This window comes from Gavia stellata, chromosome 9, assembly GCF_030936135.1.
Source record: "Gavia stellata isolate bGavSte3 chromosome 9, bGavSte3.hap2, whole genome shotgun sequence".
NCBI lineage: Eukaryota > Metazoa > Chordata > Aves > Gaviiformes > Gaviidae > Gavia > Gavia stellata.
Window position 1 is genome coordinate 23,503,655 of NC_082602.1, and position 23,948 is coordinate 23,527,602.

General features: G+C 35.3%; 1 protein-coding gene across 2 annotated transcripts in view; it reads left to right on the plus strand.

Annotated features, from left to right (window-relative positions):
* CPEB3 (cytoplasmic polyadenylation element binding protein 3) overlaps nt 1-20,163 on the plus strand; it is a 96,043-nt gene extending 75,880 nt beyond the window's left edge. For both annotated transcript variants that reach the window (XM_059821242.1, XM_059821243.1), the window contains 4 exons: nt 8,884-9,002; nt 10,288-10,402; nt 13,286-13,467; nt 16,436-20,163. In XM_059821242.1, the coding sequence (XP_059677225.1) occupies nt 8,884-9,002; nt 10,288-10,402; nt 13,286-13,467; nt 16,436-16,663 (644 nt within the window). In that variant the 3' untranslated portion in view covers nt 16,664-20,163. The remainder of the gene's footprint in view (nt 1-8,883; nt 9,003-10,287; nt 10,403-13,285; nt 13,468-16,435) is intronic.
* The last annotated feature ends 3,785 nt before the right edge of the window (nt 20,164-23,948 follow it).

A 23,948-nucleotide genomic window follows, 5' to 3' on the forward strand; every position in this document is an offset into this window, starting at 1 on the left:
TGGAAGAAAAGTCAAAGCCTAGTACTGAAGCTTTGCATTCTGTCTTAAGAAACGTCTTACAACTTCAGTTCCTCTCTAGGCCCAGTTCACTCCCTGTGAAGTGCAGATTATCTGTCTGCTCACAGGAGAGTTAGAATCATATGGAATCAGGAAATACATTGCTGGCTTGGGCTACGTAAATGACATTGGGTATCTTATCTTTCTGATTGACGTCCTTTACTTTGAATTCAGCTCTTGACAACAATCCCAACTGTTTTGTGTATCACAGCTCTACTAAGTGCTGTTTCCTTTCTTCTTTAAAAATAAATTTTAGTAAAAATATATCACTTAAAAGGAAATGTATTGTAAACCCCAATATCAAATTTTATGAATTAAAAATAACTGACTTCAGCTAAAAAGGAGCCTGGATTTTTGGACCTTTGCTTTCTTCCCCTGAAAATCTTTGTGTTGAATTTATTTTACCTCATGCTGACACTATGCATGAAAATAGAAGCTGAAATCAAGCAGACGATTTATATTTATCTAGAATTTTTCTGTGTTCATGTTGCTTGGAGTAGAATTGGAAATTGGCTTATTTGCAAAGAAGAGTAACAGGTTTTGTTCAAACTGGGAAACTGATCTCTTTTCAGCCATCTGTTCAGAGTAAAAGCAGCAGGAGACCTGACCCCCTCCAGATGATGACAATGAGCTGCTCTGCCCAGAGCAGTCACCATTTCATATTGCCCTTGAAAACCAAAATTGAAAAATTCAATTCTGAATTTAGTTGGTTTTTTGATATTTATGAATGTAAAGGCATGTTTTTTCATGCTGCTGACCCAGTAAACTCCACAAAGATAGCTCCTGCCTCATTGAAAATTTAGTCTTTGTCATATGATTAATTCATGTGACTACTCTTATAACTACAATAAACCAAACTGTACGTTATAGCCTTTCTTTTATGTTTTTATACCCTTTAATTCTGATTTATAGCTGTTATAGATCACGTTGCAGTCTGAAGTCTGAAGTTCTAAAATGGCTGTGACCTTTAAAAGAGGAGACAACCCTACAAGTTTGCTGTTGCAATATTTTACACTAGTGTAGAAGTAAAATGCCAGATAAAAAGAGAGGCTTGTAGAATATTCTTTTAGTTTAAGAAAAAAGGAGGGGAAAAAAAAAGAGAAAGAGGCATTTCAATGTTTCCTTTTCCAATACAAGTGGGCAGGAGTATTTTTACTACAGGACAAACTGAGAGGGTATATGTATACCGTTTTTTTTTCCCCATAAGCGGTTAAAGTCTTGGAGTAGTGACGACTACCAAATCCTTTCTGCTTCTTGGCGTGTTTTGGAACTGAAAGGACTTTATAATTAGCTGTATATATTCACTACAACACTATTGAAATGTTGTCCTTTTTATTCAGCACTGAAGTGCAGAGGAAACACTAGACCACCTTTCCCATGTCCCAAAAATAATGTATGTCCTCATGGAGTAAGCAGACATTCTGTGGGTGGTTTGGGTTTTTTTCCATTTAAATTGAAGATGTGGGGAAAAACTCTCCATATTTATGACAACATAGGAGGTTTCTAATTTCTCTGTTATTTGTGATATGGTAAGATCATTAGTAGCAAGGGTTAAATGTTAGTTTCCGTTCTTTTGGTAATCTCAGTGATGTGGACTATTTAATGGTAAAATTGGAATTATGAAGACGTGCAATCTATTTTACAGAAGCTACTGATATAGAACCTCAGTTTTTCCTTCAACTCTTCCATATGATCTGCTTGCTTGTTGACTTTTCTTGATATGCATCCTGTCTTCCATTCAACTATGTATGCTTCATTTAATTGCTATTTAGATTCAGGATCCAATTAGTTTTCAATGGCACTGAGGATATGAAGTACATACCTCTAAAAACAAACAAAACCTCCCCCAAAACCTGTCTTCAATGTGGCATATGGGGAATTTCTTATGTATCAGACTACTCGGACTTAGTCTGGTACTCATGAAAAAGACGAAAAAATGAAAGAGTCTCATTGTAAGACGCTAAACTGTTCACATTTCTTATACACCTTTTTTTTTTAAAGAAAGGAATCAGCTGACAGGGTCATACACTGCCATTTAAAATTAGACTGACTAAAAGAAATTCATTTTTGCAGCCCTGACTAATACATAATTTCACTCTTCTGCAGTAGTTAAGTGAAATTACAGCCGTTTCTATTTTGAGGTTTCTTAAGTATTTAAAGCCTTTGATGGTTTTTGAAAATCCAGTCATGTCACTGCAATGTTTAAAAGAAAGTCTGCTTTTTTTTAACACCTCGGGTTTTTATTTTTCAAAAATGAGTTTCATTTTTAACAGTCGTTTCATCTTTGGATTTAGAAACGTGTTTTATTCATGCTCAAAGCATCTCCTAATGAGATTACTAAGGGTGACTTTGAGCAATGACCCTTTGTCATCATATTAACTGGTTTAGAAATTTGGTTCACACTGTTTCTAAATGTTCCTTTGCTGTGGGCTTTTAAAACAAATTCATTCTAGAAGTTCTAGTAAATAAAACTGTAATTATCAAAACTATTTTTAAAAATCCAGGAAAAAAAAAAGAAGAAAGTGCTATTTATATTTCATGAAAAAAAATTAAGTCTATTTAAATCTACTTTTTTGAAGTAGCCATCTCAACCATCTGAAAATAAACCCAAAGGCATGAGACTAGAACACTAATTTTCATTGCAAGTTTAACTCCATCTTATTTTTTACGTAATAATATGAGGTAGGTAGATACAGAAATACTTTTATAAGAGATCTTAGGATGGTAGATTTTATTGTAATCTTGGAGCCTATAAAACATCAGAAAAGACACTGTCTAAACTTCAAAAAGAAGGAATGAAAGAAAATGTGCTTCAAAGGTAGTTTAACTTTTTTCAAGTGTAAGTAGTCTTTCCATTTTGCATATGAAATGAATACATGTGACTACCCAAAGACTGTTCTGACTTGCTATGCAGTATGTAAAGAGAAGAGAAAGTCCTTCTCTTCATTGTCTTAGTTCTGCCACCCAACATCAATGTTACGAAACTGAAAACACATGATTTCTAGATCTGATTTTGTAAGTGGGCTGAATTTTGGGAATTATGGATTTGAGGTCAGTTACACAGGAAATCAATAGATGATAGGCAGACCTCTGACATGGATATCCAAATACTCTTCAACATTATATATAATTCGTCATTGCAATTTTTTTTCTTTATTTAAAAAGTAGCCCTGATTCTAAGAGCCAGAAATAGGTTAATCTTTCCCTATCGGTTATACAACACATGAATGCCAAAACGCTGGCTTTGTACCGGAAAATGCAGCTCATGGTTGATGTATTTGAACAGCAATTTATATATTGCTGTTTTCAAATGTAAGAACTTAAAGAAGTTATGAATTACTTTTAGTAGTCACAAGTTGAGCATAAAATGGTAAACTTCAGTTAATATAAAGAGATGGAACTAACTCAGAATTAACTGAAATTTCTAAGAAAAACTTCTGATTGAATTCCATCCGCTCCAGACTTCATTAAGTGAGAGATCTACACAGCTACTCTTGTATCACTAAGTAACTAGAAACTGTTCAGACCACCTTAGCACTCATAACATTAGTAATTAATCACTTAAACTGAAAGGAGTGTAAAAATTCTAGTATACCAAACTTCTTTCCTACCTTCTCCCATGGGTTACAAAACACAGTTAATTATTTCATTTCACTCACATCAAACTTTGTGCCTAGTGATGGAGCTGTACAAGGAAGGTGTTACCAGGTTTAGAAGCATAAAAGAAAGCTTATTTTTTTAACATCTTTTATTCATGGATGCTCTGAAATGCAGTCAGTCTTTTCCTGGTGAGCCATGAAAGGCATGAAGTTGGATTATCTTTAACTCTGAGAAATACTTTGGTCTAGACAAGAAGATAGTCTTCTCTGATGAACTATACCCGCTATGGCTTGCTAAGTTGAATGGTGTCTACAAGTCCTGTAAGTTTATTTTCTCCCTCACCTTGATACACTTAATACACATTCTTCCCTAATAAAGGTCCATGCATAGTTCTTTTCACTTTAATTACATTGACGAAGGATGCATGATGCCCTTCTAGCAAAAACTCCAATACGATAACCGTAATTTGTACCAACATGCCAGTTGTTAAAATGGAAGTATGAATATCAAGATTCTGCTATTATAGGAAAGACAGAATAAGCACCTTAATAACCTTTCCATCTAGCATGTTGTTTTGAAGAGATCACTGAAGCCTTATTGCAAAATGTGCTTTCAGTAGTACAGGAAGGTTCCCATCACTAGAGAAGGTATGCCTATGTTGATATTAATTGAAATAGAGATTTTCCAGACTAGGCTGGCAAAAATGCATTTTCCAGACTATAGCAACCTTATATGGTAGTTCCAGGTGTATCTTGCATTTCAAGTGACAACCTTGTTTCAAGCTTGCGGGACACAGCGTATATGCCAGATGTTCCAGTTTGTTCTCAGCAAGGTTAAGTGAAATTAGACTAACTGTTCTAAATTATCCTTTCATATGGAAATTTTGTCACTGTTTAGATGTCAGAATGGGACATGTACAAAGGTGCTTAGTTCTTGTACTGCTTTCCATAAAATAATGAATCCTTGAGCTCAAGGTTGAGGAACTCCTAGGCTGTGCTTCAGAATCTAGGGAAATTAATCTTCTCCTTCTCTTCCCTCTGCTGTACCCTTTTAAAAGTTGTAGCGACTTTTCTTACAGCAAGATACATTGTTGTCTTTTTCCCATGGATTGCAAAGTGCAATGTTTCTTGTCAGCGCTACAGTGATGTGTCGTACCAACAGCTGAGAAGGAGCTGGATTGCTTCTGCTCTGCCAAGAAGCCATGTATCTGTGTATATAGAATATTCAGCTGTTGTCAGGTACCTTGCTATTTTCTGGGTCTTCAAATATCTCGCCTGTTTTACTTTGTGGAATCTGAGTCAGGAGCAGTGCCTTGAGCCCTCAAAACTTTGAACGTTTGGTCAGGTAAGAAAGGATCACTGCTGAAGTTTGTCTGCAACATACTACCACAGCATGCTACCAAGATTCTGCTGTAGAGGATTAAAATTTTGGAATTCATCAAATCTCTTACTTCTTGGAAAAAAAACCCATATGCTTTAAGTCATATGATACCCATGATGCACAGAGAGGAGAATGTGCTGAAGCACACAATGCTGAGGAATTTGAAGAAACTTTCAGCATCTGCTAAATAATTCAAGTTATGTGGATTAATACACTTTTGTTTTGGAAACTGACCATCTTATTAATTCTACCTCACCTACTGTGTTTAAGCATGAATTTTCTTTCAAACCTAGAAGCCCCTATAATGGACCATTCTGAATGTTAGAAGTCAACTAGCCATGCAGTAAAGCTGCATGGGGATAGGGCTCATCTCACATTGTGTGTAGTAGAAATAGGAATAGAAATAGTCAGTAGAACAGGATACAATGCCTGAAGTAGATGTTTTTGAGAATCTCTTCAGGAAGGAATACTTTATGAAGTTTTATAAAGTTATAGCCTAACCTAGCATTTAAACACAGCTGACAAAGAGAAAATTAATTACTGGTAATTTACAGACTGGTGAGCTGTTTTTTCTTAAATTGTGGCCGAAGTTATTAAAAATGGTGTTTTGTTCCTATGCAAAAAAAAATTCCATTATTAAATTGCATCCAGTGTGAGATAATTCTTTATGCAATGTCAGTTTTAGCATGTGTATTTTCCAATTTCATTTTTTATACTGGAATCTCAGTTCAAAGTGCATCTCCTGCTATAGAGTTCTATTCAAATGCAGTGCATTCATGGAAGCACATATTTGCTTGTATGAACAGGCAAATGCAGCTCCAAACAGTGATACTGCGAGCAAGAGTCTAAGTCTTCAGTAATAGCAATGCCTGGTACTCCCCACTGCTTACAGGAAGGAGCTGCACCGTTCTGAATTTAAAGTTTTTGCATCCCTATGCAATTCTAGAAAATGAGTACAAATACCTTTAACTTTGGCAGGTATCTTTCTTGTCCATATCAGCTTCTACATGATCTCTATATTATTTGAACTTCTGGTATTCAAATATTTTTCATTTCAGTGTAATATTTGTTAGTTTTGAGTATCAAAGTCCTTGAATAACTGGAATAGATGTGCAATCACCAGGTTTTGAAGTAATGCTGGACACCATGTCATGCTAGTCCAGCCTGCTTGCTTTTCTAGATTAACGGAAGACTGCTGCTGTAAACTGCTTACCTGTCTCTTCAGAGGGCCCATAGAGACTCTGTAGCAGGCAGGAGAATGTGTTACAGTAACAGAGGTCTAGAGAAATGAGGAGCTGTTAACTTACTAAACTTCATGGCAGGTGCTAGCCCCAGGTTGGAAAACTGAATTCTTACTAAATTGGATTGCTCTTGAATCTAGCAGCCAGAGAAAATTAACAAGTATCTGTTTGGTAAATTTTAACTGGTTTGGGGAATTATGATCATACTATTTACTGTACCCCCAAATGGCTGTCAACTCCAACTACCACAGATGTACCCTCTTACTATGACAGAGAAAAACCTGAAAAAGCTTCATAGAAGAATGAAGCATCCCAAGCTGTGGCCCAGATTTTTGCTGAGTAATTAAGCCACAATAAACATTTCCCAATTTTCATTTTGACTTTATGCTAAAGAAATTTCCACTATTTTCCTGGTTTAAGATTACAAAAGTCTGAAATATACAAAATTCTGGGGGTTTTTCGGAGTTCAAATCTTATGGTCTGATCAGAAAATAAAACCTAAATGTTTAAATCTATTTAAATATATTATAAACCATTTGTTTAAAGTGTGCATAAATGTACATGTATTCTTATTTGGATTTCATAGTACTGGAGTGATCTGCAGTGCATCTTCTGGAAATTTGTCTCACAAGGCATTTATATAAAATGTAAGGCAAGGATTGGGCTGAACCATAAAGTGTGATCAGTTGGCTTTGAAGGTGTAGTTGCCATGGTAGTCTTTTCCAAGTATCTAGTTTTCTGACTGGGGCATTTTATAAGGCTGAAAAAACTGCTAAACTAAAGATACTTGAATTTGTATAAAGTTTTTGCTTTGATCATGGAATCTAATCAGAAGGGACAGTATGGAGTGAGGAAGATATAACAAGTACATGGATGAAAAATAAAATGAAGCTAAAAATTATAGTGATTGCAAGCTAATTATTTTCGTACTCGGCTAATGTAATTAGTTTTGTAAAGTCTAAAACTAAAATGTTCAAGTGTGTTTATATCTTTAGGGCACTGTTTTAAGAGAATGACGTGCTAGAGAGGAAACCAATGTTTTTACTCAATAATTATTTCACTTTTTATTGGGACTGGTATCTTTAATCTACTCCAACTCCAGTATGCAAGTTCCTTGTTTGCTAGCAAGAGTGGTGATCAAACTGTTTTGTTTTCTTGGGGAAGTCAGTCTTTCTAGATGTGTTCTGCGCTGTAACAATGTTGTTAACACAAACCTTTTTTGGCCTCTGAAAACAAACAGCTGCATAGAATTCAATGTTCTTTGAGAAGTCACACATGACTAGAGATAGTAGGGTAACAGGTAATTTGGTAGATAATAACTCTACAGAGGAAAACACTTTTTCACTGTCTACCTTAAATTTTTTTTATAAATCAGAGTTGTGTAGTATTTATCTAAAAAAGACATGCCAAATAGTATTCACTCAGTACTGGGTGCAAAATTAGGGTAAGTCACCACTATCTTAATAGCAAATAGGCTGTGTGAAGGTATATCAAACATTGTCATAATTTAAGTATGGTGTATCATCGTGTAGTCGCTTAGTTGTGTCAAGAGTCTTAGTCAAAGAAAGTCTAGCAGTCCCTGCTTAAACTCCAGCTGCCTTTAATTGCTGCAGATTTTCTGAAAAGACATAGCCTGTAAGACACACAAGTGCCAAATTATAAAGGCCAAAGCCAAAACCTTCATGCTCAGTGAGAAGACTGAGTTGTACTGATTATGGAGCAAAAGAGCAATGCATGCTCAATATAAAGTCCTCTTAACTGAGCAGCTGTATTCAAGTCTAGCAGCACATCTTTAGATGGCTTTGCGTAGTGTAGAGCGTGCTGTATTAGTTTCATTTCTGAGGTAGCAAAAGCATGGACTGCTTGGGTCAAATCTTCATTCAAATTTAACAACATTAAGACTGAAGAAAGCTTTCTTGCCAGCTGCATTCAGAAGAGCACTGAATGCCACACATGTTTAGTTTTACTGGCTAATTTAAAGTCCTAAAATTCTCAATCACTTGGAGCAGTTTTTGTTGGACTTCTTCTTTCTTTTGAACTGCTTTATTTAAATTTAAATAACAACAGCAGGACTTTGATTCATAATAAAACACAACACATGCCATTCTTTTTCTCTCATGCTTGTTGTTTTTAGGGGAGGATTTTTTTCATAGTTAAGTATGTGAGCACAGAAGTCTATTTATCTGTCTACCTGTCCACTTTTTTGACCCTTTCTTCTAATATCCATTCATTGTATATAGTAACTGGAAACTCAGTGCCTCCATTGTAAGATGATAATCACTGATACCAGCAGATACAGCTCAGACACAGTTGCTGGATAATAAGAACCCCATATTCATCAGCCTATATTCTCACTGCTCAAAATCATTAATTAATCAAATAAACAAACTCATATGCAGCAAACACTCTTGACTCCATTGTGAAATCAATACTGTATGAGGGTATGATCTATTCGGTGAATTTAATATATGAAAACAAATTAACAGACTTAACAGTTATTTGTAATTTGTGTATCTTACTCACTTCTTGGGTTTGTTTTCTTTTAAAAAATTGCTTTATACATTAATCTGTTCTTTTTCTTTCTTGTGCCTTTATCCTTTCCAAGGTTATGCCTTTCTGCTGTTCCAGGAAGAAAGCTCTGTACAAGCTCTGATAGATGCCTGTCTGGAAGAAGATGGGAAACTTTACCTGTGTGTGTCAAGTCCCACAATCAAGGATAAACCAGTAAGTAGCTTATGCCATGACACCTGCGCTGGTTGCTAACCCATTTGCTGTCAGTCTTTTCAGTTAAAAAATAAATAAATACTTACAGTTGATGGACTTGTTCATTTCCTGTTGCTGTCCTTGCTGCTACATTGAATTGACTTTCTGTATCAGCGTAACATGGTTTTAGCATTTGCTTCTTTCTGATAAATGCCATGTTCAATTAACTTTTATATTTGGTATTTCTGGTATCTCACAGGAGTATGCATCCTTTTACAACGTTAGTTGTAAAACAATCAGATTATAATTTTTCCCTCTACATTATTTGAAAGAAAAGACAGCCTTATGCAATGAAATGAAGAAACTTAACTCCCCTCCAAATTAAAATCCAGATAGCTTCAAATATCCTCTGTATTTCATTAGGTTATTTTTTCTGCATGCAATAGCAAATCAATTTATAATTTAGGTATCATTTACCTTATATAAACTGCAGGGTAAAAACAAGTAATGCAGACAGCTATAGCAGAATAGAAGACGTACGGTAACCTGTTTCTATTGTTCACATCTCTAACATTCTTTAATGCTAGTCTTTTTTGTGGCTATGGATACATATAGGTTAGATGAAAAATACAGGCAAATATGATTAGATAAAAAACGTGCTGCCTTTTAGAAACACTATTAAAAAGTTTGCACAGATAAATGAACAACCCAGTATTACAGCAGAGTGAGTGTGCTTATGTGATTTCCAGGACCAATAAATGGATGGGTGAATAGCTTTATCCAAATAACTTCTGAGTAGGTTTTTTTTCTGTATAATCTAAAAATTTCTTATCAACTGTTTTGCTTGCTGCTTAACAGAAGTGAGCACTCACATTATAAAAACTTTTGTATCCAAGCACAGAAATTAATTTTATCTCCACTCCTATCAGTGCTTTAAAATTTGTGGATCACTGTATATGTTTTCAGGAAAGCCAGAAGCCCAAGCTGCAACTGTAATTGCACATACATGTTCTGAAAGTCCTTTCACAGATTTCTTATTATAATGGCGATTAGGGGCAGGGAATTAATGAGGTAGGAGTTTGCTGTGATGAAATTTAACTCAAGCCTGGCCTCTAGAGGTGATAAATGAATTGTCCACCTTTCAAACACTTAGGCTATGTTCTCAAATGGTTTTGGTGCTTATACCACCAATTTACTGCTTTTGCTAAGTTACAATTATATTTTTAAATGTAGAAAGATTTGGCAGTTGTTTCTTAATTTTAATGGAGTCGTCAAGTTCCTCTACTAAAAACAATCCTTAATACAGGTGCAAATTCGACCGTGGAACCTAAGTGACAGTGACTTTGTGATGGATGGGTCTCAGCCTTTGGATCCAAGAAAAACTATCTTTGTTGGAGGAGTTCCACGGCCCCTCCGAGCTGGTGAGCAGAATGCAGGACATGTAGTAGGGGGTTCAATTAAGCAGAAAAAATGAGAAAAGATATACGGTATATGTAAAAAAGCAGAAAATATACCGTCTTTTCCAAAGATTGTAGCTCACTTTTTAAGTCAGTGAGTGTCTTCCTGTCTACAAAATACAAACTATGAACATTTTTTATCTTTTAAATAGGTTACTAATTAGGATTTTCAGCAGAAACAGTTTTCCCCCAGTTTGCATAACATCCTAAACTTGGCTGATTTTTCGTAATGTATACCATCTTAATCCTAACCCTGATTTGCTTGCTGAGATGCAGACAAGTTCCCCTTTCGTCTGACTAGAAAACAAACCAATTCCAACTGCAGCTCTGATTTCTCTTTCCCTTTTTCTCAACCCTAACCCTAATTTTCCCATGGAGCTATAGACCATTTCTTCCAGCCCAGGTCTCTTGGTGGCCCCACTCTGTATTGAAGACCACTTTCCAGACCCACTCCTAATGTAGCTCTTTTCCTCAATCTTTTTTTCTTCACCCTTAACTCTTTTTCTTCACTTCTATTTGCAGAGCCATAGACAAGACTCCATAGCCTTTGGCCAGAGGAAAGATTTATCCCAGCCCAGATCTCTTGGCAGCCCCCACTTTGTTTTGAAGGCCCCTTTTCAGCACCACTCCCAACTCCCAACACTTTTTTTCTTCCTAACCCTTGTATTTTTGGTGAGCCAATGACAAGGTCACAAACTTATTAGCAAGTTGAAACATTTCTCCTAGCTAGGTCTTTTGGCAGCCCTCACTTCTGTTTAGTAGTCCCTCTCCATCCTCACTCCAAGTCAGCTGCATGGTTTCTCTTTTTCATTCTCTCAACCCTAATCCTAATTTTCTAGAGCTGCAGTAGACAAGGCCCCTCAGTCATTGCCTGGACGAAAGACTTCTGTATCAGGTTTCCTGGTAGCCCATATTTTCCTTTGGCAGCCACTTTCCAGCCCAAAGAACTTCAGCTCCTCGCTTTATCTTTCTTCTAATCCTAATTTTTTTGGGAAGCTGTACACAAGGTCCTCCAGCCATTGCTGACAGTCAGATTTCTCCCAGTCCAGGTTTCTCAGCAGCTTTCACTTTCCTCACCATCTTAAAATAAGGCATAATTGTAAGATAGTAATTATGTAAATAGTAACAATTAAACATTACCTCATTTCTAATTATAGCCTTTATAAAACTGTATGTCATTTGGCCTGTCATAGATGACATTTGAAATGCATTACATTTGAAAACTGATGCCTTTAAATAGTTAACCTCTCCAAAGCAGACAAATAGTTTCCAGTTTTTCTTGGTTGCAACTTTAGAGATCTGATACAGAAGTTTTTTCTACACTGTCTGAACACTGCATGGTTTCCTTGCCCTGGCATCCTATATATTCTTTGTCTATTGGCAAGAGTAACTTACTGGAACTACTACTGTAAATGTTTTTAAGTGTTCCTGATGTCTATTCTGTACTGTCAGTTTCTGAGATCATTACCCAAATGATGATTCCAAATAATTAGAAAGCAGAAGAATCTACTAGTGACTGATAGTTTTCCCTTACTGTTTGGAGCAAGAGTAGTACCTGGTTTGGTAGAATGAGTCAGACTTTTGTTTGCTTGTTGCAAATGGACAAATTAGCATATGGTCTTCCCTTAATGTGACACACACATTTATACAAACACACATACATACTTAATTTAAAAATTGTCTCTATTCTATATATAATTAACTAGTGAGAATTTTGTGAGAACTACAAGGATTTAAATATTTAGTATATCTTTTTCATTTTATCTTGGATAGCTAAATTTTAAATTGCTACCAAAAGTGTTTTTGCACATTAGCATAAAAAAATGGCTGACTTGACAGGACTGTACAGGTCTCAGTACCTTGCTTTGTGAGGGTCTGTCCTTCATCCATCTGACCAATTCGTTTGCTTATCAACTTTTACAGAGAACTGGGCTCAGTGACCATACATCTTTGCATAGTTTACATGCCTCTTCTCCACTTCCCTCAGCCTCTTTTCCACTTCCTTCAGTTCTTTCCCTTAACTTTCCTCCTGTATGTGTCCTCAGCCATGCACTCGGCCTGTCTTGTCTTATGAACGGTATTTATAACTTCTTTAGAGTTATTCTTAGTGTCAGAAGAAGCAACAAACCATTTTAGAAGATCCACAATCAAGTTAATGTTCCACAAAAATACTAAGTTAAGTTGCACCCAAAATATAGGCTTGCTTTAAGTGTAATAACTTCTGATGTTTCACCAAATTTTGTTTAAAATGTAAAATACTTCCTTAATGTCTTTTCAACCTTAGTACTTAGGGCAAAATATCAGATTCTAAATACAGGAATATCTTTAAGTGATCTTATATGTAAACTAGCATTAACAAGCCTGGCTGGAGCTGGGGGAGATCCTGAACACCTAATCCCAAATACCACAGTTTTAATTTTCAATATGAAAAATTCTAAGAGTTGACCTGATACCTACTTTAACTATGTAACCCTGCATTATTTTCACACTTCAGTCATAGAATCATAGAATGGTTTAGGTCGGAAAAGACCTTTAAGATCATCAAGTCCAACCGTAAACCTAACACTGCTAAGTCCACCACTAAACCATGTCCCTAAGTGCCTCATCCACATGTCTTTTAAATCACACGAAGTTTCTTTTTACAGCATCTGTTTTTTGCCTTTATATTTTACTATAATTCATGTAGGGTTGATTCAATCTGTTAAAACCAACGTCTGGGTTTGCTATTTTAGACTATGGAAGACAAGTACACTAAGGCAAATAGTGCTTTTTTTTTAATGCAACAAACCACATGCAACAGTATTATTTACATTAAATGTGTAATATTTAACAATTGACTTCTTGCAGTTGAATTGGCAATGATTATGGACCGTTTATATGGAGGTGTCTGCTATGCTGGCATTGATACAGACCCAGAGTTGAAGTATCCAAAAGGTGCTGGCAGAGTGGCTTTTTCCAATCAGCAGAGCTATATTGCTGCTATCAGTGCTCGCTTTGTCCAGCTCCAACATAATGACATTGATAAACGGGTAAGTAAAATAGCATGGAACAGAGTGGTTGTTACTCACAAAACTGTACAGAAATGAAAAACATCCCTATTATTAATATTGTCTTGGAGAACACTGTAACCTCTGTTCTTCAGATGGCATTTGTTAATTATTTAAAAGCCTATTTAAGCAGCTAAAGTAGAGTGAAAAAATGCATCTTAAACATCTTAAATAACTGTTTAGCACTAGAACCAGAAAATAGTTGGTTGTAAGCCTGTTTGTTCTTGGGTTTGTTTTGAATTCTGAAGGTCAAACACTGTAGAATTTCCCAGCTTCTTTCTCCTCCTTTAGATATTTGCTCATTGTACATCAACAGCTTTTAGTTAGTGGCTACTTCTGGCATTTCTGCAATTATTAGGCAACATTTTCTCTTGGCAATGTACGTCTAGACTTGAGGTTCCTAAAACGCAGGCTTATCCTAAGTATAATAGGTAATGCTGACCTTGAAAGTCTTGAGAATTATTTAACCAAACCCAAATGCCAATAGAAGCTTGATAGGCAAAAGGGGGGGCAATGAGATGGTTTTGTTCAGTCCTTATGAAATCCTGGTTTCTAAAGGGCTTTTCAAGTATACAGTGACATTAAGGTATTTAGTGAAATCTGAGTTGAAGACATTAAGAGAAAACATTACTTAATTTCCAAGATTTTTTTTTTCCTTTAGACCTTCTGTCTTCTTCTCTTGATTACATGTACAAATAACACCGATGTTTTTGAGGACTCAGAATTTAGAATTATTCCAAAGAACATACAGCATGCACTGCTGCTATGTATTTTTACAATAGGGATGGCTTGTTTTCTGCTTAATCTAATATAAATTGTTTCTTAAGAAGTCAGCTTGACAGGTATTGCGTGTGTCTATTATGTGCAGTATACATATAAAAACACACAGCTGCAAAGTCCAAGCTATTTTTACTTTCTCTTTAAAAATCTGAACTGAACTTTTTGTCAGATTAGATGACATCATGGAGTTGCAAGTCCTCAAACTATTTTTCTATGGTGCTACCATACCTCATGATTTTACCTAAGACAAGGCTGTTCCTAAATACATCTTCTCCATTGAATTCTGAAAAAATTTACAGAGAGACTAAGAAGATTAATTTTGGAGTCTTAATCACGGTGTTGAACCCTTTGAGTTTTATATATCAGCCATGCTTAAAAACTTGGGGATTTTCTAAGCTTTAGGATGCTAGCTGGTAGTTTTTTCCATTGATCAGTACTTTTCCCACTTGGTCGGCAGATAATTTAAGTTTACTTAATTATCTTTTATCTGTTTTTAAAACAGGTTTATCTGTGAGTTTGAAGAAGTATGAAGTCCCTTAATCAGTCCTTAAATATTAGTTTTTAAATCTAACAGATTGAAATCCCTCAATTGTACAGCATACATTCTTAAAATTATTTCACTAGTAATGAAAACAAGAAAAGGAATGAGAGAGAGAATCTATTTCAGACCTTCACAATTCATGTTTTGGAAATGTGAGTAGGTGGGGATCTAGAGATGTGCCGGACACTGGACGTGTTTTCTTCCAATATAATTTCAGACAGTGCTGTTTTATTTTACATGATGCTTATAATTTTAGTGATAGGGTATCTGATATGCAAAATGGCAGTTTTTTCAGACTTGTTCCATGCAATACTAGCAGTACAGTGTAATTTAAAAAAAATAAATTGGCAGTTCTAGATGTTCCAGAGGCAAGAAATACAATTAACTATGTAAGCTTCACTTCAAATGAGTAACATATGTTGAAATGTGATCAGGATAAGTTGAAGTAAAATTCAGCATAAAGCTTTTTTGTATAATGTGTTTCTTGTTTTTCAACTTAATATCTCATTCGGTGTTTCTTTAATACTGTATGTACTTAAGCGTAGTTACTGGAGTCGAGTTTTCCTTGCAATATACAAATTTTGCCAGACTAACACTTGTGCAGTTACAGCAAAATTATTTCTAATAAAAAAGTATATATATTTCAATTTTTTCTGTCTCTTTGAATGTAGTTCACTGTACTTAAACCACTTTATAAATAGCATCATAGAGCTATAAGAATTACACGTGCATAAAACTAATGATTTCCCCAGAATGAATAAACACTCAATTTAAATGTGTAGGCTTGATTCTCAGGAACAGGCACACAGGAGAGAACTCACACGTTGTCAACTTCTGTGATTAGTATTATTGCAAGTGCCTAGTCATGCATCAAAATACTGCTGTGTTTGGCACAAGTGCTTTAAAAACAAAAAGAATTCCAGTCCTAAGATGTTTACAACTGAGTGCAGGACAAAAGTCAGCAGCTCTCCAGCCTATTTGTAATTGATGGCAAGGCCGTAGTTGGAACAACTATGAAATCTTACATTTCTAGAGCTAAAAATCTTTAGATAGTGATTTTTGCCACCATAAAGCAGAGTATTTAATACAAGTGCATTTAATCTTGTTTAATTTGAATCTTCTGTTCATTTATTAGTCTGGTCCTGCATTCTGCAGTGCACAAAAAACAAACAAAGAAACAAAAAAAGCTCTCTGGAAAAAAACCCCTCTGAAACTCACCAGACCTCTGAAGTTTATAAATAGAAGTTTGCTCTTTATAATTTTTCTTCCTAAATGCTGCTCTCTCTTGCCCTGCCCCCATAACAACTGTATTCACATTCCTGGAGGTTTCTTAGACAGCATCAAAATCCTTGGAGATGCTATTTTTACTGAACTTCCATTTTAGTACTTTCACATACCTAACTTTTCCAAGAAATGCTGAATAGTTACCAAAGTACACCCTTCTTTCTTGAGATTTTCTGACAAGTAAGGTGGTTGGTATGAAAATTTAACTACCAACCTCTTCGGGTTAATCCAGCATCAGTTGCAAACCTTCAAGACAGTCAAAAGAATTAAAATATTGTTCCTTCTGTTCATACTTAGCAAAACTATGTAATCTTCTTAAAGTTATTTTTCTTCTTTCTGGTGCAGGTGGAAGTGAAGCCATATGTGCTGGATGATCAGATGTGTGATGAATGCCAGGGCACTCGCTGTGGTGGAAAATTTGCTCCATTCTTTTGTGCCAATGTTACCTGTTTGCAGTATTACTGTGAATACTGCTGGGCAAGCATACACTCTCGTGCTGGGCGAGAGTTCCACAAACCACTGGTAAAGGAGGGAGGTGACCGGCCCCGCCACGTCCCATTCCGCTGGAGCTGAATCCCAGGCCTCACCCAGCAACAAGTACTGAAGTAGATAAAATCGAGTGAAAAGAGAGCGCTGCCTCAGGGCTTAGTGTTCTGGAAATCTGTGCATTCGTCCTCGACTTTAATGAAGATATGGGTCTTTTTATTACTATTATTATTATTATTATTTACAGTCACATTACTGAACTCAGTGTCCAGTATAATACAAACCGGCAGAGTGTAACTGTACTGATTTTGCACTTTGATTCACACAAACATCTGCTTGGTACCTTAATTTCCTACACAAGACTTGTCACTAGTGACATTATGTAGACTGCCATTCTCATCAGCCTTCACTGGGTTGATGCGTATGTGATGAAGGTTTTTTTATTATAATTATTTTTATGTTTAAACTGGAGCATGCACTTATTTTCAGAAATTTAGACTTGCCCCTAGCAGATGACTTACCAAAGGTAATATTCACAAGTAGGTGGCAGATGTAGCAAAAACTTAAACAGATATTCAGCAATCATTAGTTTGGGTCATTTAGAGTAGTAATAACCCTTAAAGAAAATAAGCCTTTAGTTGCTCTCCATTTTGACTTGTAAGGATGATACCTCATAAGCTGGATCAGACTTTTTTCTTTTGTTTTGCTGAGGGGTTTTTTGTTTGTTTTGTTTTGTTGTTGGTTTTTTTTGTTAGGTCTTTTAGTGTTATGTAAATGTATGCTGCAATAGCTTTTGCTGCTATTAAAATGGTATTACTAATACCATAATACTCTATTCAGGCTAGGGTATCAATTAAAAAATGAATATGTGATTAAAATAGTGATGGCTGCTGAAAGGAGATCAGTATAGCATACAGAAAAGCTTCCAAGGAAGGTCAATATTTTTTGACTGCATGTTTACTTAATCAGGTTGCTGCATGCAATAAATTTTATATGTGTCTAATATAAAACTTGCCCACAATGCACAAATTATGAAACTACATAGGCTACAAAATACTCAGTAACAAAAAAAATTGATTACTGACTGGAGGAAGGCATGCCTCAGTAAATGTAATGCTTCTGAAATTAGGATCAGCCCATTACAGAATGACCTATATTACAACAAATATAAAAACTAGCTGTAGGATATTCTTAAAACAAATTTGTGGATGGTAGATGAAGTACTTTGCGGTGCTCTGTTATATATCGTGCAATTTATTTTATATAGTAAAGTGATTATGTCTAGTACTGTGATCAAACTTAACTGTTAAAGCCTCTGTATCCAACATTAACACATTTTGACAGTTCATAACAGGTACATAAACAGAAATGAGCTCTTAGTTACAATCTCTCTCCTAATGCTTGCATCATTTACGTAACTGCAGACCTTGTCCAGAAAACCAAAGAGCTCATGCTAGCATACATACACTACCAATTAGATAGTCTGTCAAACTAATAAACTAGGCACATTTAAGAAAGTTAGGAAAAAAAGTGGTGCTAAAGAAATGTCTGCATATAAAAGTAACATGAGATGTCTGCTCTGTGGATGTGGCGTTATCTCTCTAATCCCTGGATGTATCCTGTGAAGCTTGAATACAATTAAGACCTGCTAACACAGTGGACATTTTTTTAGCATGAACTATGGGGCTGCAGATAGCATATAAATATAAACACACTTGGTATACTAATGATTGTGAGAATGTGTACACTATTTTTTTCTTTTTCCTCCTTTGTTTTTGCAGTTCTGGGGACAATCTGACTGGATATGACACCGCATAGTAGATTTAAATGTTCTGGGGTTTGTTTGTTGTGATGTCCTTGTTTGTGTCTAATTTAGTAAGTTGATTTTCCCAATGTTTAGTTGCAAGTATTGGCTTTGAAAGGTTTTTTTTCTGTTTTTGGAAAAAAAAAAAAAAGAAAAAAATTGTTTTTTACTGGTTTAAAATGCTTATTATAATTATCCCTTTTGAAGTTACTTCTGGGCGTTTTTGTGATATTTCTTTTCCCAGCCCAGGTGTCTTTTCTGTTTTTTTTCATCTGTACAAGACATTTTGTTATGCACTACTTTTTGTATCTAGACAGTTTTCAACAGTCGGCTGATGATTTTTTTTAAAGAAAAAGGCATGCTTTCTGACTGACATGATCTTTTGCAATACCTCAATTTTGAAATATAGGAAAGAAAATGATATTTTCTAAGTAAGTTTATTCAGAAAAATATATATTAATTTAATTCTGCAAGAAAAATGATTTAACAGATGGGTAACTTTATTTTTTTCATGCTTATTTGAGTTTTTTTGAAAATGAAGAAGTTAGAGCTTTATAACTGTAATATTAAAGATCATAGCTAACCTACAGAAATCTACCTAATTATGTGAAAGAAGTAAACCTTTTTGAAGAAATACCCCTCTTTCATGTAGAAAAATACCCCCAGAGAGAAAGAGAGAGAGAGAGAGAAGCTGGAAAATGTACACTATAGCATAATGTTGGATTAAATCTAAAACAAAATCATCATAAGGAACAGGTGTAAACACAAATTCCATTTGGTGCTGAAAGTTGTGAATAGAAGGTGAAAAAATATTTTCCCTTAATTTGTATATTTATAATCAAGTGTGATTATGCACGACTGACCAGAATTGTGAGAGTTCTTCTGTTTGTATTTTTTTAAAGAGAACTTTTTTTAGTTTATTAAATTATGACATGCTCCCTTTTGTTTTGTAAATGAATGTGCCCCTGAATTGTTAATATGTTATATTAAAAGAGGGTCCTTCAAAAAAAGTTATTTTTTAAAATAATGGAGTTCTGAACTGCAACTTGACTAAGAAGCCCCTGGGTACAACAGGTCCTATTGTGGCCTTTTCTGATGTGAGACTTGAACTAGTCGATTTTTTTGAAGGCTAACCTAACCTCGACTATTTGTTGTTATGTGCAATACTGTTTGTACTGTTTGTATAAAAAAAAAAGAAAAATGAAAAGAAAAAAGGCATAAATCTTTATTGCAGATTTATTTTCATTGCAGACTTTAGACATTGTGATTCACTAAAATCATTTTTCTACTGTCAAATATGTACCTTTTCTTCATGCTGGTATTTTTTCAATAGTAATGTAGCCTTTGTACTGAGACAAATTTTCATTGTTATTTTTAGAAAGATTTTTTGCTAAGAAAAAAATTAAACATATTTACATATTTTTCATTTTTATTTCGTATTTTCTTTAAGGAGTGCTTTCTCAACCATTAATATAGTTGTTTCTGGGAGAGACTTTCATATCTGGTCAATGTCATTAATATTATTTTGTATTTTTACTTGGAATAAATTAATTTTATGATGCTAATTCTTTAAAAGTTTATTTTTTTCATTTTCAGTTATTTTTGAAGCTAAAATCTTTGTAATATTGTTACTAAAGTGTCTAGTTTTTTGAAATGCAAAGCTTTATGTATTAACTTGCTGATGTGGTTTACAATAGTGTGGCAATGATGAAAATGGTTGGTTATGTAAAGTGATTGGAAAATTGTAACAAAGAATTGGGCAATAAAATGACAGAATGAAGCAGAAAAAATGTGATATTTTGAAAAGCCTTTTCCTTTATCAAAATGATTTAGGGAGATAATAGGGATGTCACAGTACCAGTTCGCTGTCTAGATTTATACACCACCAGTGTTGATGAAATACTATTGCCGTTATAAGGAACTAAATCTATTGAAACAATGGGTTTTTGACCCTGCCCATTCAGCATAATGCTCCATTACTTTTCTCGTCATGAACTCAATAAACTGTCTTTTCAATAGTCCTCCTAAAATATATACTCTTCATTGTATTTTGCCACCGTGTTATTTATTTAATTAAATTGACCCTTTCCTGCACAGCTTCCTTCCTGCATACATTTATCAGCGGCAGCATGGAGCAGACTGTAGGTACCCACATCGTTTTCTAATGAAGTTACCACATAGTGTTGGTAGCTGCCTAGTTAATGCAAAATACTGTATGTCCATTTCCTGGTAGCAATGCAGTAACCCATATTGCCACCATGTCTGAACATCTGTTCAGCTTCTTTGTCTTTCTCCGTTCTTCTCTGCCTCTCTTGTCTCTTTGTCCTTTTTTTCTTTTCAATTGGCAATACCAAGTGCCAGTATCAAAACACCTTTCACTTCACCTCCATTTGCATCACCTTTGTTTCCCCACGCAGCCAGAAGAAACCCCTTCCTAAAGCCAGTGACTCTCTGTTCTGGCACCTAAAAAAATCCAGACAAACTGGTGTTGCGTAAAGAGGGCATACAATGACTTTCTCTAGACAAAACAATTACTTCAACAAGTTATTGATGACCTTTTAGACTAACTTATGCTAGAGTGTTAGAGTGGCTCATCTGTAACTTGCAGAAAGAAATGTGTCCAGAGTTGGTCTATTGTGTATCCTCTGTGTGTTCAGTTCTGTAAGTAATGTATAGACTAGATCAAATAGTGAAGTAAAATTTAGACTCAAATTAGGTACTACTGGTTGGAATGTACGCAAATTGCAAACAAAGGAGATTAAGGAATGAAGAGGGAATAAAAAAATTCCTGCTAAGTGGTACAAAGTTTATGCTTATATTTCTGCCTACATGCTTGTATTTTATAGCCTGCTAGCAAAGCATGGGCTAAAACAAATTGTATTGCAAATATGCAGTTAGCAAATAACTTTGCTGATTTCACTATCTGTTAGAGTAGTAAAAAAAGAAAAAAAAAAAAGAAAAAAAAAAGGCGCTTAACTGGGAAAAGCTCCCATGTTAATATTTCAGTATTGTGACATCTCTACTTGCAAGGTATGAGTGAAAGATTAGTCACAGATTTGTAGAAATGTCTCTTTTGTTTAATCTGGCTTGTACGTAGTTGCTTTTATGCTAGTTTGTATGATGTCAGCTAAACCCTTTTTTCTTTTCCTTCCTTTCTTTCTTTCTTTTAAACCAGACAAACTTCTTAATCTCTGCTGCTATAGTGTTCTATCATACCACAGAGTATTTTATATTCATGTTAGTGACTACTCTATACCCCAAATGGGTAGCTGGTCAGAAATCACATTGGTCACATAATTCTGACACACTAAAATTTACCTGGGAAAAAGTTTAGCAGTAAGTAGAAAACCAGGGTGCTAATAAGAGATAATTTTGGCTCTTTTTTTTTTTTTTCCTGGACGTAGTTCTGTTGGGGTATAAAGTATTAGATATTTGTAATTTTACTGTCAAAATAATGGACATAACTTTTAGAGCATTCACAGCTAAGATCTCTGTACTTGTTTTTCAACTAATTTTAAATGTACTGTATCTTTTATTACATGTTCTCTTAGATTGTTTTTGCTAGTAATTCTAACAAGGCTTCTTCCTTTTTGGCTTGGACTAATGCTTGTATGGAACTGCAGTACTGTGACTAAACATGGAGCTCAATGCTGCTATTGCTTACAACTGCTTAAACTTTGTAGTTTGGACTTTATTTTTTTCTGTAATAACTTATTAAATATAGTTGTATGAAGTACTGATATTTGTCATCCTTTGCACACACTAAGGAAACCCTGGGATACGCATTATGGGAATGTAAACTAGCTATAAAACCCCCAAATCTTGTATTGGAAAACTGTTTACACTAGATAAGGTTAAGCAAATACACACTTTACTCACATGCACACAAACTGAGAATGTAGTTTTCCCCACCAAATGCAGTATCAAGTGCCTTGAAAAAAGGATGAATTACTTTCTCTGAATTATTTAACAAAAATTGCTGGCTAACTTATATTGCACTCTTTTATTAGCAGTTTAACAATGGCTGCAGGCTGATCAGATTAAAAAAAAGAAAAAAGCACTACAACACTAGTTTCTAATGGTTTCTATTTTAATAGGGGACAAGTAAAGCTCAGCAATATAGCTGTTTGGAACTCTGCAGAATACTTCCTTGAAAAAAATGTGTATTCTGCTATGTCAGGGCAAGTAAACTAGTGCATGTTCTATGTCACTGCTTTCTTTCAGTTTCTACATAAATGCAGCTCAACAATCCTGCTGGAACTATCAGCACTAGAAATTACAGGCTGACTTCAATGTATTGTTCTACTTAAACAGGAACTGCCTAGGATTACACTAGAAATTAAATGCCCTTTGGAAATTATATGAAAAGCTGATGTGGTTATGTCTGCCAACCAAGTATTGTACATGCTCCTTTAGTGTGCAGAGCCCTGTGGCTTGTGTTGTGCTATTTTATCTTAACATTACCATGTGCAATAGCTCACACACATGAAAGAAGAAAGCTTGGATGCCAGAAAACAAAGAGAATGCTCAGGCATGGACTTGTTTGCAAACTGGTAGTGAATAACCGTAACTCTCAGGAGAATGGTCTACTGACTGTTCTTCCAGGAGAAGTGGTTTTACAAGACAGTGATCTGTAACAGGAATTCTAGTAGTTTAAAAAAAAATGTATGAGAACTTGTAGGCTTCTGGTTACTTCAGAGTTAAATTTGAGAAGGGAGTTCTTGTAAACACCTTCCAGTAAATGAGTGTTAAACTGCTTATTGTAGCCTCTCTCTGTGCAATGTTCCGAGTCCATCTGGACAAAATCAGTCTGGGTTTACCCCCATTCTCCATTACAGAGAACAGTTGTGGGAGGAAGCGCAGCCTCTCTGGAACATCTAATCTCCAATCCTTCCATTACTGCATTACTGATAAAGTAAGCCATGCTACTTGTAAGGTACTGATACTGACTGTTTTCCTTTTCCAGCTGATGATAGCAGCATTTAACTCAGCCATTGCTTGCATTAAAAAAAGGTTGCACTAATTTAATTTAAACCAATGCACTTAAAGAAGTACAAAAGGCTGCATGGCCTCTTTTGCTTCTGGTTTCTATGGGTTATTTTTGCGAGGCTTAAACTGAACTAAAATAGCTGCCTATATGACTGTTGAAGCTTGTATATTAAACCTATTTAAGCACACTTCTAAGCTAAACATTTTTGTACTCAAGGCACCAAAGCAACATGTCACCCCTCACACAGACCTGCAGAAAAGCCAAAGCTTAGCTCTTAAAAGCCATAATCTGCTTTCCTCATGTTTAGCGAAAGCTAAACAGCATGGGCACATGGGGAGAATTTCTGCAGTGCCTCTCCTAGGGATCAACCAGAGAGTGGGTTTTAAAACAAGCAACTTATTTAACCTGTTTTCGTAAAAATGTTACTAGCTACTTGCAAAACCCTTATACCACACAATTCTGTTATGAACACAGGACAAGGCTGCATACACCAGATGCACACACAAACTATGCCTGTTCAAATGAATTCTCTCTCTCCCAGGTGGCCAGCAAGGTTTATCTTGGGATGACAAACAGTT